This window comes from Rana temporaria, chromosome 2, assembly GCF_905171775.1.
Source record: "Rana temporaria chromosome 2, aRanTem1.1, whole genome shotgun sequence".
In the NCBI taxonomy this organism is placed as follows: Eukaryota; Metazoa; Chordata; class Amphibia; order Anura; family Ranidae; genus Rana; species Rana temporaria.
The window spans coordinates 318,697,928-318,717,476 of record NC_053490.1 but is presented as its reverse complement, the minus strand read 5'-3'; the positions used below and the strand labels follow the sequence as shown (position 1 = coordinate 318,717,476).

Genomic DNA, 19,549 nt, shown 5'->3' with positions numbered 1-19,549 from the left:
AGCAACCTTGTTATCATATAGTACTTTCCTTTTGTATACTCTCCAGGGTCCCTAGCAAGTATACCTGAGGGTCCAATGGAACTGGTACCTGTGCTACTCTAGTAATCCCCTGTGATACTTCCTCCCAGTACCTATGTAGCTTTGGGCATCTCCAAATTAAGTGTATGAAGTCCCCTTGCTGAACTTTGCACTTTGGGCACATAGGGGTATCCCTTCTTCCCCATCTATGTAGTTGTGGCGCTGTTCTATAGGCCCTGTGTAAAATAAAAAGTTGTGATCATTTGTGAGACGCTGATATGGACACCACAGGAACAGATTCAAGTGCCCTTTCCCACTGTTCCTCGTTTATCTCCCCAATGTCTGCTACCCATTTCCTACGACTTCTGAAGGTGGCATGGTTCTGTATTGTTATAAGCAGTCCCTCATATATTTTTGTTATCAGTCCTCTCCGAGCTTCTGCTTGCAAGACCCCCGTCATCAAAGGTGACGGTGATATTACCACCAGCGATCGTGTTTGTTGTTGTTTCTGTAGAGCATGCCGAAGCTGGAGATATTGATAAAAGCCCCGCGGTGCTAATTGGAATTCCTTGCATAACTGTGCGTATGTTTTCAGTACCTCGCCTTCGTATAACTGCGAAAAGAACCAGATTCCCCTCTTTTTCCAGGGGGTGAAGCCTGATAATTCCCGCAGCTCTACATATCTGGGATTGTTCCATATTGGAGTAAATGGTAGCACCCCCTCTGTCCCCAGGGTCTTCCGTAGCTCCCCCCATACCTTTTTAAGAAGGATTCCTGTGGGTGCTGAATGTGGCATACAAGGCAAGTCCATCTCAAGATGAGCAGCTGCCTGTAATGAGGGAACCGTGCTGGTCACCAAATTTCTGTTCGGGTCCTCCCTTTCTTCCCGCCCCCATCCCGCCAGCTGTTGTATCTGAGAGGCCAAAAAATATGTTTTAGGGTGAGGGACCGCAAGTCCCCCCCCTGTCCTTTCCATGTTGTAAAGTAGTTAAACTAATCCTAGCTACCCTTTTCTTCCATAACAACTCCCGCATCTGGGTCTCAATTCTTTTGAACCATTTGTTCGGTATCCACATTGGTGAATTATGGAAAATATATAGGAGTTGTGGAGCCCATATCATTTTTATTAAGTTGGCCTTACCTACCACTGATAGAGGGAGTTTGCACCAGCTATTGCATTTCTCTCTTTGTTTTACTAGTAGTTGACCCAGGTTCAGCCGGAGATATTCAGCTGTGTCCGGAGAAACCACCACTCCCAAATAGCAAAAACTACTTGCTATAGTGATCTGCTCTGCTCCTACGGGTAGCTGTTCCCTCGACGGATCTATAGGCATTAATATTGATTTGGACCAATTTATGTTAAACCCCGAGAAGCCTCCAAATTCTCCTATTATCCCCATTGCTGTTCGCAATGATGCTACCGTGTCTCCTAGATATATAATTGTATCATCTGCATATAGGGAAATTTTTTCTTCCCTCTGACCCCTGCAAAACCCGACCACCTCCGGTATAGTTCTAACATTATCGCCATGGGCTCAACTGCCAAGGCGAACAGCAATGGGGACAATGGGCATCCCTGGCGGGTGCCTCTATGTAGCTCAAATGGGGGGGAGAGGTTATTGTTGACTCGAAGTCTAGCTCTAGGTTTGGAATAAAGCATGCTATGAACCTCCTCCCCAATCCAAACCTAGTCAATATTTCTGAGAGGTAGGGCCATTCCACACTTTCGAACGCTTTGGTAGCATCCAATGACAGAATAGCCCTACCCCCCGGGTTATCCACCGGGACCTGCAAGTTCATATAAAGTCTTCTTATATTATCCGCCGTTGACCGGTTGGGTATAAAGCAAGACCACAGGGTCTTGCTTCAAGTTAAGTCAGTGACTATTAATGATATATCTTGGAGTGATCATGCTTCTTGTGTATTGTCTATTGCGGACTCTGCTTCTTGTAAACTAAACCCTGTTTGGAGACTTAACACTTTTTTCTTTTACAGGAGCATGGAGTAAGGGACAGGTTTAGCACCCAGGGCCCATATTCTCTCTAAAAATCCGCGGGCTGCGCTTAAGGCACTTACACTCCGTTGTCCCAACTTACAGGAGCAAGTGTTGTATTCCCCAAACACTTGCTCCATAAGTTGGGACGGCGGAGTGTAAATGCCCCGGCGTAGCCTGGCGGATCTCCAAGGGGGCGGCTTGTATTCAAATTAAGCGCGCCCCCGATTCTAATGAACTGTGCATGCGCCGGGCTTCAAAAAGCCCAGTGCGCATGCTCCAGTTCTCGGCGGAAAACGTCAATGACGCCGACGTGCGTCATTGACGTAAAGTCGTATTCAAGAACGACTTACGGAAACGACGTACCCGACGAAAAAACATGACGCGGACCCGACGCCATCCGTAACATGGCCTACGTGGGACTTGCGGAAATTTACTCATAATAGCAGGACTAAATTTCCGCTTACGCAAACGACGTTAGCGACGGTTACGCGACGCAAACTCATTCGGGAATCGGCGTAGAAGGATCATTTGCATACGCAAATGAGTCCTTCACGTAAATGCCATCTAGCGGCGGCCGGCATCATTACATTTAAGATCCGCCAGTGTAAGTGACTTACAGATGGCGGATCTTAAGTGTATCTATGCGAAAATGATTCTAAGAATCAGTCGCATAGATACACTGGCCAAAAAAGGGAGTTACGATGGAGTATCCTGAGATACTCCATCGTAACTTCACTGAGAATATGGGCCCAGGTCTCTGAGTTTTTTAAAGCTAATGTTAACTCAGTCCAGAGCCCTTTTGTGATATGGAACGCCCACAAAACGTTCATTAGGGGTATTTTTATCCAGATAGGGGCGAGACACAGGAGGCAGCAACGACTTACCGACTTAATGGGCCAAATATCCGATTAGGAAAGTAAAAACAAGAAAAAGACATCCCATACCCTGTCCCAACAACTGACAAGACTTAGGTCTGATCTTACATCTATTACAGAATTGTGAGCGTACTTCCAAGCAGCTTAAGATGACTTATTATGCCACTGGGAATAAGGCAGGTAAATTGTTAGCGCAAACCCTTAAGGGCCATAGGTACAAACTTAAGGTCCCATATATCATACACACTAAGTCTGCCCAGAAGGTATTCCATCCCCAACAAATTTCTTATGCCTTTAGCTGTTTTTATGGTACTTTGTATAATCTTAAAGATGATCCAGACACTTTCCAACTGACCCCTGAGCTTATCACCCAGTTCTTGGAAAAGCTCGAAATACCCCAGCTGACGTGTGATCAGCTTCAATCCTTAAATCTCCCATTTAATGGAATTGAAATATCCAAGGTCATAGATTCCCTACCTCTTCATAAGTCACCAGGCCCTGATGGCTTTAGTAGCGAATACTATAAAGAATTCAAGCCCCTACTGTTTCCCTACTTACTACAAATGTTCCAATCAGCTGCTGCCTCTTTTCCATCTGAAATGCTAGAAGCTCTAATTGTAGCATTGCCTAAGCCAGGGAAGGAGCCCACTTCTCCCTCCAATTTTAGACCGATTTCGTTACTAAATATCGATCTCAAAATTGATGCCAAATTAATAGCCATGCGCTTGGTAGACATCTTACCCACATTGGTTCACCCGGATCAAGCGGGATTTACTAAAAATAGACAAACCTCGGACGCTGCACTTCGTATGGTTAATATTATCCACTTTGCGAAGGTGCAGCAAAGGCCTTCTCTGCTTGTTTCTTTGGATGCGGAGAAGGCCTTTGATAGGATCCATTGGCTATACTTGGCCAAAGCTCTAATCGTTTGGCTTTACTGGGTATATTCTTTCTGCAATTCTAGCTTTGTACTCTAAGCTGTCAGCCAGGGTTTATATGTCGGGTATTCTCTCTGCCCCATTTGATATTATTAACGGCACGATAATATTTAATCTCTTGATGGAACCACTAGCCATTTATGTAAGAACTCACCCTAAAATAACGGGATTTCGGGTCGGTAATAATGTGCATTTTAAATAGTCTCTTTGCAGACGACATTATTATGATAATGACAGAGGTGGACTCTTCCTTGGCGGCAACACAAGAAGCTCTAAGTTTGTTTAATAAGGTCTCCTATTATAAGGTTAATGATAGCAAATCTTATATTTTGGGTTTAGGACTTGATGCCCGTACATGTGATGAGATTAAAGCCAGTTATCCTTATACTTGGAGTAGGGAAAGTATAAAGTATCTAGGAATCACATTGACAGATAATGTGGATCGCTTGGTGGAAGCTAATTACAACTCTTTTCTGGTTTCACTTCCCTCCAAGCTCAGGGAGTTGGACAGAGTCTACCTGGTCAGGTCGCTTAGCAGCTTTTAAGATGATAATGTTGCCCCAATTTATCTATTTATTCAGAAATCTCCCTATCTTAGTTCCTGATAGTTTTTTTAGTATAGCCCATTTACAAATAAATAAGTATCTCTGGAAGGGTTGAAAGGCTAGATGTGCCTTCCAAAAGCTGGTCAGATCTAGAGTGGCAGGAGGGGTGGGTCATGTACTCCTTATAGATTATTACCTAGCTGCGATCTTGGCTCAATTGAGACATTGGTTCCCGGGTGGGCTTACTTCCAGGTGGCAGGAACTGGAGACCCACCAATGCCCTACTTCTAACCTTTCTAATTTATTACTGGCTAGTACTCATATGAATAAATTACCTCAGAACCTTTCTCCTACCATGTATGCCGCTCTCAAAGCTTGGAAGAGGTTTCTAGGTGAACCTCTGGTGGATTCTAATCCTAAGGTTATTACTTTCTCCATCACTGGCCTTCAATTACTGATTCCTAACCTAAACGTTAAACATTGGGAATCTAAGGGTATTGTAACTGTTACGGATATCCAAATAGGCCCTGCAATCAAATCTTTTCGAACCCTTCAGATTGAGTATGGCTTGGAATTAAGAGACCACTATACTGTCACCCAAATGTCTCACTTTCTGATGACTTCCACTGAGACATCTATTGGAGATGGAGAGTATTCTTATACCTTACCAATCCTACTACCTCTATTAGGGGTATATCGCTATTTTATGGTTTACTTAATCAAAAGAATGTACTCTCTAAGACCCCCTCCATGAGATCATGGAAGTTGGATTTAGACGCCCAGTATTCTATGTCCCAGTGGAAATATGCTATTACATCGATTTATAAGGCTACTAGATGTGCTAACTTATGGGAATTTTATCAGAAAATTATGCTGAAATGGTATTTGATCCTCACACGTTTAGCAGGTTTTCAGGCACAGTCCTCTCCTTTATTTTGGAGACTTTGTGGACAGAGGGGCTCACTAATACATATACTTGGGAGCTGCCCTAGACTAAGGAAATATTGGATGGATGTTTTCAATCTCATAAGATTGGTCACTGCTCACCAGTGCTTTCCTCAGCTTGGTTTAGCTATTTTATCACTAGGCATAGAAGCATTCCCCATGGCTCATAGACGCATAGTTTCCCATATTCTGTTAAGTGCAAGGCTAGAGTTGGTTAGGAGGTGGAAGAGTAAAGAGATCCCCACTCTGGGAGACGTGGTTAGGTCTACAAATCTTCATAATAATTATGAAACTATGTTTAAGGCTTCTCAACACATGTCCAGGACCAATTACCAGGTTTGGAAGCCTTGGATAGATTGGTATAAGAATAACAAGACTAGATTTTAACCTCTGATTTAGATTTGCGCACTAGGTCACATCCAGCTCTTGCCCTTTCTTCTTCTTTCTTCCCTCTTTTTTCTCCCCTCTTTTTGTTTCATATTATTTTATACTATTTCCGTTCTTTTCTTATTCTGATCACAGGTTTATACGGATAACTCTCACAAAATGATATATATACTGTGAATAGAGGTGAAATAATATATGTGTGATGCTGGTTTTATACCTAGTATTATTATGGTAGGCCTTGCAAGGTCGTGCGCAGTGTGTTGCTGTTGGGGCGCGCGAGGGTGAGGACCTAATATCGATTTCATCTATGTTATGGTTTGAACTAGGTGATTGATGTGCATTTCATTTATATGCCATTGTTCTATGTTCTGAATAATTCTTTGTATTTGTTCTCTTATTTCATTATGCATCTCTGTGCTGTCAGACGCTTTATACTGCATTTGTGAGAATGTATGATTCCATTTCATTTTCTATAATAAAAATTATTGAACGAAAAAAAATTAACATTTGTATTCCCTGTGGCAGAGCTACTTTCCTGGTAGACTAGCCATGAAACCATGAAGTCAGCCTCAGTATTTAAAGTCCAGTCATACCACAGCTAGTAATCAACCTTGGCATATTAGGCTACATGCATATTCATAAGGTATTTGTAGATTGGATCAACTTGCCCAATCAATGCAGGGGCCCCAAAGGCTATCCTGGCTAATAGGCCTTCTTATCCTGCAGCAATTCCTAACTTTTTAGTTATTTAACTTGTTAGTCACATTTTTTTTTGTCCAACAATTACTTCTGGCTTTAGTTTTTTGCTGCCTTTAGGCTTTTTACAATTAAGTGCAGCTTCTACCAGCAGTGTATAATCCTGGCCAGAGCAGAGTTGTAAAGTAGGTCATCAGCAGCTTTTGTTTCTGGACAGTGTAGAAAATTCATCTACAGTAGGTTAAAATCTGGTTCTTAGATGGATTTTTTTTCTCCAAGTCAATCACATGCCTCTGCTTTTCCAAGGAGTTATTCTCAAGTCCGAGAAATAAAACATACATCTGCTTGTGCCTACTCCTGCAATTTATTCAAGAAAATTACTCCTCAGTTTAATTAGAAGCGTTATAATTTCTTTGCCAGATAGATGGCTTTGCCTGTTTCCAAAATAATAAGTACCTTAATCCAGAAAGCAGATGGATTAGCACAAGGGTACATTCTCATTTCAGTGCAAATATTAGACTTTCAGTCATCTCTTTTATGCAGGAAAATATGAAAGGCTCAGTTTACCTGTCCTTAAATATTTAATGAGAAAGACATGCTTTTTTTTATATTTATGAAAACAGAGTGTTTTCATTAAAGGCTCTTGGTTCGGAGAGTAATGATTTGTTTCAATTTATAATGTCACTCTTCGGATTTTAGAAAATTGTGACCTTTTTAGAGATCCCTTCATTTTACAATAAGGCTAGACAGAACAGTGGTAGATACACGTTTGTATATCGAAATGAAACCCAAGTGGTATTTCAGTACAGATGTCACTTATTTTTAACTGACATATTTATTTATTTTTTCTCTGCTGATACTGTCCTCATAATTAGAGAAACAAATAAAGCTGTAGTGGTGAAAATTGGATCCATGTATGTTAAATATTGGTTTTATTGCTTACAACTAGCTTGAATACATTTGTGTAATGGTTTGTGTGATGTATGTGGTTACATCCTGTGAGCAGTCTGATGCAGAGCTGATTGCACATATAGCTGACTGCTCAATTTTGAGTATGTCGTTCATAAACCATCATTACTTTTTGTGTACAGTTCTGTAGGGTTGCTGGCTGGACCAGCAGTCCTGCGTTGTATGACTGTGAGGGCCCACCCACATTCCCAAGCATTGGACAGCAGATGAGAGCGCCTGCTGCTGGAAGAGCAAGGAATAAGTAAGTATTTGTACATATTCCTTCCTCACTGTACTCAAATGAGCAATTGGTCCTTTAGATCAGTGGTCTGCAAACTACAGCCCTTTACTTGCCTTTATTCGGCCTTTGAGGCATTGTTTCTTCCACTGAAACCAATTATGGGGTATAATTCCTGCCACCAACACCAACAATGGGGCACTCTTCCTTCCACTGACACCAACAATGAGGCATAATTCCTTCCACTGACAACAAAAATGGGGCAGTATTTCTCCCCCTTATACCACAGATCAGGCATTGCTTACTCCCACTGGCCACAGTCCAACCCCCATAAAGTCTGAAGAACAGTAAACTGGCCCTTTTTTTTAGAAAGTTAGGATACCCCTGCTTTAGATCATTGAGGTGTACATCTAAATTAACCAGTTGGGTACTAGCCTGTTTATTCTCTTTCATTACTAGGCCATTTGTGATAGTTTAACTGAAATGTATACCCAAATATATTTTAATAGGTAAAGACAAAAGACCCACCATTTTGAAGAAAAAAAATATATACAGCGTGTGTGTGTGTATGTGCGTGTATGTATGTGTATATGTGTATATATATATATATATATATATATATATATATATATATATGTGTATATATATATATATATATATATATATATATATATATATATATATATATATAATGTGTTTACTTTCTGTTAAAAAACATATAAAAAAAATAAAGCCAGGACAGTGTAAACGCCACCAAACTGACCCTTTTTAAGATAATAGACAAAGTGATTGATCACCTTTTTTTCCCCATTTTTTTGGGGAAATTAAGAAGCTGGGGGGTAAAAGGGTTAAAAACATTAATCCAAATTTCCAAATTCTTTCACAATAAGTCTTACGCTGCCTATGATTCCTTAATTCATTGAATCCTGACTGATACACTGATAATTATTCCTTCCTCCATTGTGAGAGAAAAGGGAGGGCTTTCAAATGTGAACACTGATGAGTGTTGTACAATAGTGCCTGTGATCTGGGCTGTCTAATTACAGCTCATAACAAAGAGTGAAATTGAAGCGCTGCACCACTCCTAAGAGGTGCAGATACAACTTTCCCAGGGGTGGGGTCAGGGGAGAGGCTTTTTTTTCACCCTAAAGTAGAGTAGGGACGGTATAATAAAGGAAGAATTTAAGCAGCGATATGAAAGAAATGCACTTTAGGTTAATGATGGTAATATTCAATATTGGTTTTATATTCCTAAATTTCATTAATCTAATGAGATGCTGCTGGTTTATTTGTTTTATTGTGTGGTCGGATGGTTAGATTTGTTCTCTATTCCTACATAGGTTTATTCCTTCTCTTGTTATTGTTTATATGTTTTGTTATAACTGAAAAAAATCTTTGAATAAGGAATTATATTTATAAAACATGTTTTTCCCGATAAAAAGAAGTGGGGCAATCCAAAAAGTAGCCAATGCATTTTGTAATTTTACACACAGGCATTTTCAACAGTTGGTTTGGCTGCCATATCATCTGCTGATGACAAGGCCTTTGCATGTAATCACACTGGAAAAAATAAAAATAAAGGTCCAGTTTACTAATAGTTTATTCACATTGTTGTCTATCAAGCCCTGATGAAGGGGGCACTCTTAAAGCTCCAAAAAGCATTGGGTACTTTTGGACCTCTTTGCAATGGTGTGGTGCTTCAGTTTAAATTGTTGTTGTATCAAACCACAAGCCAAGGAGACCGGTGAAGATCCTTTGTGGTGTAGAAACTGCCTGCCCAGGAACTAGATCATTTACATCAACATTAATACTTTAAGATAGCAAAACCAGTGGGATGACCTTATAGGCCCAGCTATTTCTCCACTTGCTTACTTTCCTCAACTAATTTAAAGGGGTTGTAAAGGTACATGTTTTTTCACCTTGGTGCATTCTATGCATTAAGGTGAAAAAACATCCGACGATTAGTGCCTCCCCCGTTTACTTACCCGGGTACTTATCGTTTAAAGTCCCGCGTCGCGAACACGCTCGATCGTTGCCCGGGCTTCTCTGTGTTTCTCAGCTCTTCATTGGATAGATTGATAGCAGCGCAGCCATTGGCTTGCGCTGCTATCATTTAAATCCAATGACGCGGCACGTTGGGGGGCAGGGTCGAGTCGGCTATGGCCGCCGACTGTATCACACAGGAGCGCGTCTGCAAGCTTCGCCCCTCGGGAAAGAGGTGCCTTGGGACCCCGGAAGAGAACGTTCTGGGCCACTCTGTGCAAAACGAACTGCACAGTGGAGGTAATTATGATATGTTTGGGATTTTTTGTTTTTTAAAACCACAAACCTTTACTATCACTTTAAAGCTCAGGTCATAGCTTTTCACTGGTGCATTGGCTGCCTGTGTGTGTTCTCTAATAAATGGCACTCCAGAAATACACGGCCACCACCTGGCATTTCAAAACCTATGGCAGCAGTGAACTGGTTAATGTTTTTGTGGCCAGAGTTCAGTTTTAACATCCATTTTATTTTGGAGATTGAAAACCCATTAAAGAACATTTGTTAGTGTCATTCACTCATAGTTGTGTCTTGAGAAAAAGTATGTGGAAGGAGTATAATCTCGTGCTGGACGACTGCTAAGTACCATCTGACGGCTTTGTTGTGTGTTTGATAAGTAATGCTTAAAAAAGTAGTTGCCTCAAATCATGTTTAGCCTGTGGAATACGTACCGTCATATTTGTTGTTGCGAGTGACTCTTGTATATGGTCACTTGGGTTTTAGGTTTAGTAGACTTTTAATTAGATCAATTTACAAAAGAACCAATTTTTTTTTTAATTAAAGCATGTTCCGTTATGGTCCCATAACTCCTTTTTTGACCTCTTGTATTTTTCACACATAGATACTTAGAATTATATAAGCTAAGTCAGAAGAGCTTAAATCATATTGGCATGCTGAACAGTCTGTCGTTGGCTCTGAGCCCATCCAGCTACAGTTCCAAATGAGGGGCTTAGTGGAGTCTTTACTGAATGGGAGAGCAGCATCAGACTGCGGCTAAACGTTTCATTGGTTTCCTAGCTTCTTGGCTGCATATCTGAGCCCCTCAGTTCCTCAGTTGTTATCTCTGCACACAGCTGGTCTACAGACTGAACAGCACAACGATGTGAGGAAGGAGGCCAAGACTTGGTATGGTTGTTAGGTGGATCAGTACTGTGGATGCCTACTGATTAACCCTCCTCTACCCACTCTAAATGTGTTTTTAAGTAATCAGATATTAGCAACACCAGACTAAAATTAAAGCGAGACTGTGGTATGGATTGTTTTCTTTTTCCAAGGCAACCCATTGCTTTTTAGTCAAATCACTTTTTTAAAAGACATGAGATTCTAGAATGTTGACGTATAACAATATAAAAAAACCTTCTATTGGAGTCTATGTTTGGGGTATCTGTGCTGTGCTCTTATCTTAGTAACTTATATCCTTTAAAATTGTCAGTGCAAAAGTATATACCAACGCCAATATTTTCTTATTTTATTAGAACACAGAGGTCCTTCATCTGGCTCAAATTCTGCAAGACAGAGCCCTGCTCCTCAGCATCGTGCCATGGGACAAGCGCAACCGAGTTATGGCACTCTAGAAAGGTAAGGAAATGCAATGCTGACACAGTATTGCTATAATACATTGGCCCCTCTTACTTTATTAAAAGAGTGCTGCAGGCAAAACACAAAATTCAGCCTTTTATACAGTAGCAAAGCTGCTTACCTAGTTCCTGTTTAAATGCAGTGTTCAACAGAAAAGCTAATGATCCTAACCAGTTCTTAGGTTACTATATTTCCAAAGAGCAGGACCATAATACTCATTGAGTAGATTCATTCAAATTCAGAATTCAGTAGAACAGCCAAGGCCTTGGGTGCTGAAGTTATGCAGGCCAATACCTGGTCTTCTGGAGCTCACATATTTAACAGAAAACAGATTGCTTTAATCCGTTATTATATATGTTTATTTGTCTTGAGGTATAAATATATTTACACTATATTACCAAAAGTATTAGGACACCCCTCCAAAGCATTGGATTCAACTGTTCCAATCACCTCCATGGCCACAGGTATATACAATCAAGCACCTAGGCATGCAGACTGCTTCTACAAACATTTGTGAAAGAATGGGTTGTTCTCAGTGAATTCAAGCATAGTAACATGATAATTTGCCATTTGTGCAATAAGTCCATCTATGCAATTTCCTTGCTACTAAATATTCCACAGCAACTGTTAGTGAAAGCAACTGGGAACAGCAGCAACTCGACCACAAAGTGGTAGGCCATGTGAACAATAGAGCGGGTTCAGCGCATGCTCAAATGCATAGTGCGCAGAAGTTGCAAACTGTCTGCAGAGTCAAAAGCTACAGACCTCCAAACTTCATGTGACCTTCAGATTAGCACAACAGCAGTGCGTAGAGCTTCATAGAATGGGTTTCCACAGCTGAGCAGCTGCACCCAAGCCTTACATCACCCACTGCAATGCAAAGCATCGGATGCAGTGATGTAAAGCATGCCGTTACTGAACTCTAGAGCAGTTGAGATGTGTTCTATGGAGTGACGAATCCCGCTTCGCTGTCTGGGAATCTGATGGATGTGTTTGGGTTTGGTGGTTGCCAGGAGAAAGGTATTTGCCTGACTGCATTGTGCCAAGTGTAAAGTTTGGTGAAGGGGGATTATGGTGTGGGTTTGTTTTCCGGGGGTCGGGCTTGGCCCCTTGGTTCCAGTGAAGGGAACTCTTAAAGTGTCAGCATACCAAGACACTTTGGACAATTTCATGCTCCCAACTTTGTGGGAACAGTTTAGGGATGGCTTCTTCCTGTTCCAACAGGACTGCTCACCAGTGCACAAAGCAAGGTCCATAAAGACATGGATGTGCGAGTTTGGGGATGGAGAAACTTGACTAGCCTGAACATTCCTGACCTCAACCCAATAGAACACCTTTGGGATGAATTAAAAAGTAGACTAAGAGCCAGGCCTTTTTGTCCAACATTAGTGCCTGACCTCACAACTGTGCTTCCGGAAGAATGGTCAAACATTTCTATAGACACAATGTTGCACTTTTATTATTGTTTAAAAAAAAATCAATTTGCAAATAAACAAAAAGTTATAAACAATGAAAGTCCATTCATGTGATCCACAAAATGTAGTAATTGAAGTGAAAAAGAAGATCCAAAACACCAAAAAGTTTACGTTGGCGAAGCAGGGACGGTCTCAGTACACGAGCGGAGTGTGGGACTGATGTATTTTCCGATACGCCTGTATACTAATCCTTGTTGTAAATAGAATTTTAATAAAACTCTTGTGCTTTTAACTGGATACTGCACAATGAGGTGTGTTTCCTCTTCTTCCTGATATATGGCTCAATTAGACCTGAGGCCTGTGGGAGATCGATAGACACAATATTGGCGTTCCCTATAACAGGTGGAAAAGCTGAGCTGGATATACCTTTAATGAGGGGTAACAACTCACTGATGCAGAAATTGGCCTTGAAAGGTCATGATATCTGGTAAGAGGATATCTTTACTTTAAAGTGATAGTAAAGGTTCATTTTTTTTTTTAAAACAAACATGTCATACTTGCCTCCACTGTGCAGTTTATTTTGAAGAGAGTGGCCCCGAACGTCCTCTTATGGGGTCCCACGGAGGCTCTCGCTGCTCCTCCCTGCAAGAGCTAACCCCCTGTGGAAAGCTTTCTCCCAAAGGTGGCTATCTTTTGGGTGCACTCCCGTGTGATACAGTCGGCCATTGCCGTTGAGTGTATGACTCGGATCCGCCCCTGGCGCGCCGCGTCATTGGATTTGATTGACAGCAGCGGGAGCCAATGGCTGCGCTGCTATTAATGTAACCAATGAAAAGCCGACAAGCCGTTTAGATCGCGTCCACTGAAGTTCGGGGTTCAGGTAAGTAAAACGGGTACTCAGGGGGGGGGGGGTGAGGCGTAGAGTGCATGGTGTTTTTTCACCTTAATGCATAGAATGCATTAGGGTGAAAAAACACAAAGGTTTACAACCCCTTGTATTACCCCCTGGGGAGCACAAGGTTGAACACCTGCAGTTGATTCGGAAGGATATCACCATTTTTCTTTCACAACCAGGACTTTTTGGTGTTTTGGATCTTCTTTTTCACTTCAATTATTACTAAGTTTTGTGGATCAAATAAATGGACTTTCATTGTTTATAAACATTTGTTTCTTTGCAAATTCATTTTATTATCACAATAATGACAGCGCAACATTTTGCTTATTTTATCTTTTTTATGGTGTGTACATACATACGAGTGCAGCTGTTGGGTAATTTATTTATATTATTTTAATCAATGAGCGCAGAATTGTATTCCTTATACATTCCTAGACACACTCCTAAACCTTGCAGACATCCCTCCCAGAAAGGTGTTATAGCTGCAAAGGGGGTGGAGGGGACTCAATATTGAACCCTACAGATTAAGACTGGGATGCCATTAAAGTTCATGTGCATGTAGAGCAGTGGTTCTCAACCTTGGGGTCGGGACCCCCTTGGGGGTCAAAAGATGATTTGCCAGGGGTCCCCCAATCCTTGGCTGTTCCTGAAGCCCGCACCTCTCTCCCATGCTTCTCGCGGCTGCCCAGCGGGGCTGTCCCTGGAGCCCGCGGCCACCCACTCGGTCTCTTCGCAGCCGCCCATTCAGTTCATGGCATGGCTGGGGGGCAGAGACTAGAGGTCAGCTGACTGGTGAGGAATAGGAAGTGGGAGGGGCTGGAGGAGACCATCTCCTGATTTTGGCATAGGTGTCACTGCTGAGAGACACTGCAAAGTCAGAGACAGAGTGAAGCCAAAGACACAGTGAAGCCTGACACAGTGGGCTTGGGTATCTATGCCTGGAAGTGGGAGCAAAATACCTGTATTACACAGGTATCTGCTCCCCCATGAAAGGTGCCAAATGTGACACCAGAGGGAGGAGGGTTCCATTTTTGGGTGGAACTTTGCTTTAAACCATTTGATGACCAGCGATGTACCAGTACATCTCTGGACTTCAAGTGTTTTTACCGGGATGATTCCTGCAGCTGCAGTATTGTTTTTTAGGGCCGACAACCGACTCTCTTGTAAAAGCTATCCTAGTGGCCAACTAGCCTCTGGATGGCTTTTTTCATCCCTACCACCTTCTGCAACTTTCCCAGGATCTCCCGCCCCACTATGACTCCCGATCCACCAGCCGGTGCTTACGCCGATTGATCATAGATGCAAACAGAGACTAGATTGACTCTGTTCGCATCTATGATATAGGAAATCGGAAGCAATGAGCATACATAATGTCCGGATTCCCTGGTTGTAAGTGATGCCATTTTAAAAATTAAAAGCATTTGATCACACTTTGGGCAAACTCTATGATACCTTTTTCCCTTTACTGTACTTAAAGTGGAGGTTCACCCAAAAACTGAATTTTTAACATTAGATTGAGGCTCATTTTGTTTAGGGGAATCGGGTGTTTTTTTTTTTAAATCGAAGCAGTACTTGCCGTTTTAGAGATAGATCTTTTCCGCCACTTCCGGGTATGGGCTGTGGGACTGGGCGTTCCTATTTGATTGACAGGCTTCCGACAGGCTTCCGACGGTCGCATACAGCACGTCACGATTTTCCGAAAGTAGCCGAACGTCGGTGCGCAGGCGCAACGACGTTCGGCTTCTTTCGGCTACTCGTGACACGATGTATGCGACCGTCGGAAGCCTGTCAATCAAATAGGAACGCCCAGTCCCGAAGACCATACACGGAAGCGGCAGGGAAGATATATCTCTAAAACGGTAAGTACTGCTTCGATTTAAAAAAAAACACCCGATTCCCCTTCACAAAATGAGCATCAATCTAATGTTAAAAATTGTTTTTCGGGTGAACTCCTGCTTTAAGACAATAAAAATATTTGATCCCCTGCTGATTTTGCCCACTGACAAAGGAATGAACAGTCTATGATTTCTTTATCGTACATCACGGGACACAGAGCAGCATAGCCATTACATATGGGTTATATAGTGTACCTTCAGGTGATGGACACTGGCACTCTCCGACAGGAAGTTCCCTCCCTATATAACCCCCACCCATAGTGGGAGTACCTCAATTTTTCGCCAGTGTCTTAGGTGTTGGTGCACGTTGAAGGTTGTGCCTGCAGTTTGTCCTTGGGACCAGGGCCAGCCGACCGGATCCGTCCAAGGTGCTTCATAGCCAAAGTGGACGGTACCCGGGCCCCAATTCGTGGATGGGGTTTTGCCTATAATGCCTCTCCTTGGAGGGCTGGACTCTGGGTTCCAGGACTGGGTTTTTTAACCTATGAATACTTGCTGCCAGTAGTGCTGTATAGGTCCAGGTGTGTGGTGTTCCTGACTTGGACCCCGGTCCCTGAAGGTCTATGACCATACCCACGGTGAAGGGGGAAGATTGGGCCTCTTGCATGAGCAAATACCCTGCGGCGTGGAAAGGTAAGCGGGGGGCCTACGGAACTTGGTTTGTCAGTGGGCTCCCCACAGGGGACTCTGGGGAAAAGCCTTTTTTTATGCCTCTGTGCATGGGCTAAAGAGAAACCACAAAGTCTGCATGACTGGATGGCTCAAACACCCAGGTATACTGTTCCTCTGGCTGGGCTAATAGACTGCTGCTGCTGCTACAAGGTGTTTTTGCTCCATGAAATGTAAAGGGGAGCATGTCAGGTTTAAATTACTTACTTCCTGATGTCTGTGTGTCTCCAGCAGCTCCCGGGCTCCTCTCCCCACATGGATTCTGCTTCCTGCTTCCTGTAGAGCGGCGTCGGGAGCGCGCGCGCGCGTGCGCGCGCACTGTTATAGGCGCCGACGCTGCGTGGAGGGGCGGGGGACGCCCAGGGAGTTCCCTCCCCTCTGTACATCAGAGGGAAAACTCTATTTAGCCTGTCAGTTTGCTGAAGGCTGTGAAGGGACACGGAGCAGCGATGCTGAGCTGAGCAGGATAGGTTTGCCTATGTTATGCTGACACAGTGACACCTAGTGGCCGTTTTTTTTGTACACACCTTGCTAAAGAGCTGTTTAAGCTCATATTTTCTCTGAAAAGCCGGTGTACTAAGTAGCAGTCAGAGTACTTAGCATTTGGTACTCTCTTAGCCCAGCATTAAGGGAAGCAATATTAGGATATGATTAAGCCCTTGGGGCTCAATATTGCTATCTCTTGTTAGGTTTTGGGAAGTTTAGTTTTCTGTCTAACATTACCCTAGCCTAATTTTTTTCCTCATTTATTTAAATGTGTGTTTTTCTCCAGCTATTACAGTTAGTTGTATATTAGCGGAGTATCTCAGATTTGTTTATTATGGCTCCTAAGGGTGCAGGGAACGCTAAAAATGCTAAAGGTGTTAAAAAGCCGAAGGGTTCCCCATCGGGCTCGGAGGATATTTCCCAGAATCCACCTGCCCCTACCTCCCCGGAGGATCCGGAGGTTGCTGCCCTGGGTGAGCCATCGGGGTTGCTAGGTGCTATGGCGGGCCCTATTCAACCAACTCCTTCCTATGTAACGGAAGAGATGTTAGCCTCCACCTTGGGTGGATTTGAAAAAAGGATGGCCGCTCTTATTACGGCCTCTTTATCCGGGAAGAAGCGGGCTAGGTCCCCGTCTCCCAGGTTTGAATCTCCTGAGGAAGATGTCCTTTCCACTGAGGAATTGGAAGATACAGGAGACCAGGCTGAGGATCACCTGGACCATTTAGGTTCTGAAGATTCTACTATAGAAGAACCTTTTTCAGCTTCTCACGCAGAAAAATTGTGGGTCCAGTCCTTAACGGATATGGTGCGGTCAGCTTTTAAAATGCCTTTGCCTCAGCCTCTGGCCTCCGCTGTGTCCTCATTGGGCTCCCTAAAAGCGCCCCAAGCCAACCTGGTGTTCCCGGTCCATCCTTTATTAAAGGACCTGATATTTCAGGACTGGGTTAAGCCAGACAGGATTTTTTTGCCTCCTAAAAGGTTCGCAGTTATGTACCCTTTAGAGGAGGAGTTTTCAAGGAAATGGGCTGTCCCCACTGTTGACGCAGCCATATCATGTGTCAATAAAGCGTTAACGTGTCCGGTGGACAATATTCACATGTTCAAAGATCCTGTGGATAAAAGGCTTGAGACCTTACTGAAGGCATCCTTTGCCACAGCGGGGGCAGTGGTCCAGCCAGCTGTAGCTGCCATTGGCGTCTGCCAGGCTTTAAAAGACCAGACCAAGCAGGCCCTAAAGGACCTTCCGGCTCAACAGGCTCAGGACTTAGCCGATCTACCTAGAGCTTTATGTTTCGCGGTAGACGCTATCAAGGATTCAATCCAACAGGCGTCCCGCCTATCCCTGTATTTGGTTCACATGAGAAGATTACTTTGGTTAAAGAACTGGTCTGCAGAAACCCCCTGCAAAAAACTCCTTACAGGATTCTCCTTTCAAGGAGAGAGATTGTTTGGAGAAGATCTTGACAAATATATTCAAAAGATCTCTAGTGGTAAGAGCACCCTTTTGCCGGTTAAGAAAAGGTTCCGAGGTCCCTCTTTTAAGCGCCCAACCTCTCCAGTTCCAGGGCCCTCATTCTCTAGGCAGTATCGACGGCCTCCTGGACGCGCAGCTGCAAACAGGCCCCAGGGGCAAGCTGCAGGGAACAAGAGACCGTGGAACCGTAAGCCGGTTAAGGCTGCCCCTAAGGCAGCCTTGTGAAGGGGCGCCCCCACTCTCTCGAGTGGGGGGAAGACTCCGGTTGTTCTCGGAGTTGTGGGGGGCCCAAGTTACCGACCAATGGGTTCTGTCCTCAGTAACTCAGGGGTACAAGCTGGAGTTTCGGGAGTTCCCCCCTCCTCACTTTCAAACGTCAAGACTTCCAGGCGACCCTCAGAGACAGGCATCGCTTCTGTCCGCCCTAGAGCGACTCCTATCTCAAGGAGTGATTATGGAAGTACCAGCAGGGGAGCAAGGACAAGGGTTTTACTCAAACCTCTTCGTTGTCCCGAAGCCAAACGGCGACGTCAGGCCTATTCTGGACCTAAAGTTATTAAACCGCTTTTTAAGAGTCCGGTCTTTTCGAATGGAGTCCATTCGTTCGGTGGTGGCCGCCCTCCAAGGAAAGGAGTTCTTGGCCTCCATCGATATAAAGGACGCATACCTGCACGTTCCGATTTTCCCAGGCCATTACAGGTATCTGCGTTTTGCCCTAAACTATCGGCATTATCAGTTCGTGGCTCTTCCGTTCGGACTAGCCACGGCCCCTCGGGTTTTTACGAAGATCCTGGCCCCCGTATTAGCCATCCTAAGGGAACAGGGCATTCTGATCATGGCCTACCTAGACGATCTTCTGGTAGTCGACCACTCAGCGGCCGGTCTAAATCGGGCAGTGTTGCTAGCAGTAAACTGCCTAGAGTCCCTGGGTTGGGTTCTAAACCGGGACAAATCGGCTTTACAGCCCACAAGAAGGTTGGAGTATCTAGGTCTGATTTTAGATACAAGACAACAACGGATCTTCCTGCCCCAGTCCAGAGTGGACTCGATAAGGGAGTTAATCCACATAGTCCTAAGCAGCACAAGGCCATCTATACGCCTCTGCATGCGCCTGTTGGGAAAGCTAGTGGCCACCTTCGAGGCAGTGCCCTATGCCCAGATCCATTCTCGGAGGCTACAGAGAGCAATTCTCACGGCCTGGGACAAAAGACTCCAGGCCTTGGATCTTCCCATTTCCCTTCCCTATGCGGTAAGGCAGAGCCTGTGTTGGTGGCTAGTCACAAAAAATCTTCTGAAAGGAAGATCGTTCAATCCCCCCTCATGGAGGATAGTAACCACGGACGCCAGCCTATCAGGTTGGGGTGCAGTCCTAGACGATTTAACCCTACAGGGGAAATGGTCAAGGGCAGAATCAGCCCTACCCATAAATGTCTTAGAGATCCGAGCAGCTCGGTTGGCTCTTTTGGGCTGGACGGAGGTTCTGCAGGGTTCCCCAGTAAGGGTACAAT

At 43.8% G+C, this 19,549-nt stretch overlaps 1 protein-coding gene across 2 annotated transcripts in view; it reads left to right on the top strand.

Moving 5' to 3' along the window:
- MAGI3 (membrane associated guanylate kinase, WW and PDZ domain containing 3) overlaps positions 1–19,549 on the top strand; it is a 501,439-nt gene that overhangs the window by 435,328 nt on the left and 46,562 nt on the right. For both annotated transcript variants that reach the window (XM_040337467.1, XM_040337468.1), the window contains exon 17: positions 11,102–11,204. In XM_040337467.1, coding sequence (XP_040193401.1) covers positions 11,102–11,204 — 103 coding nt within the window. The remainder of the gene's footprint in view (positions 1–11,101; positions 11,205–19,549) is intronic.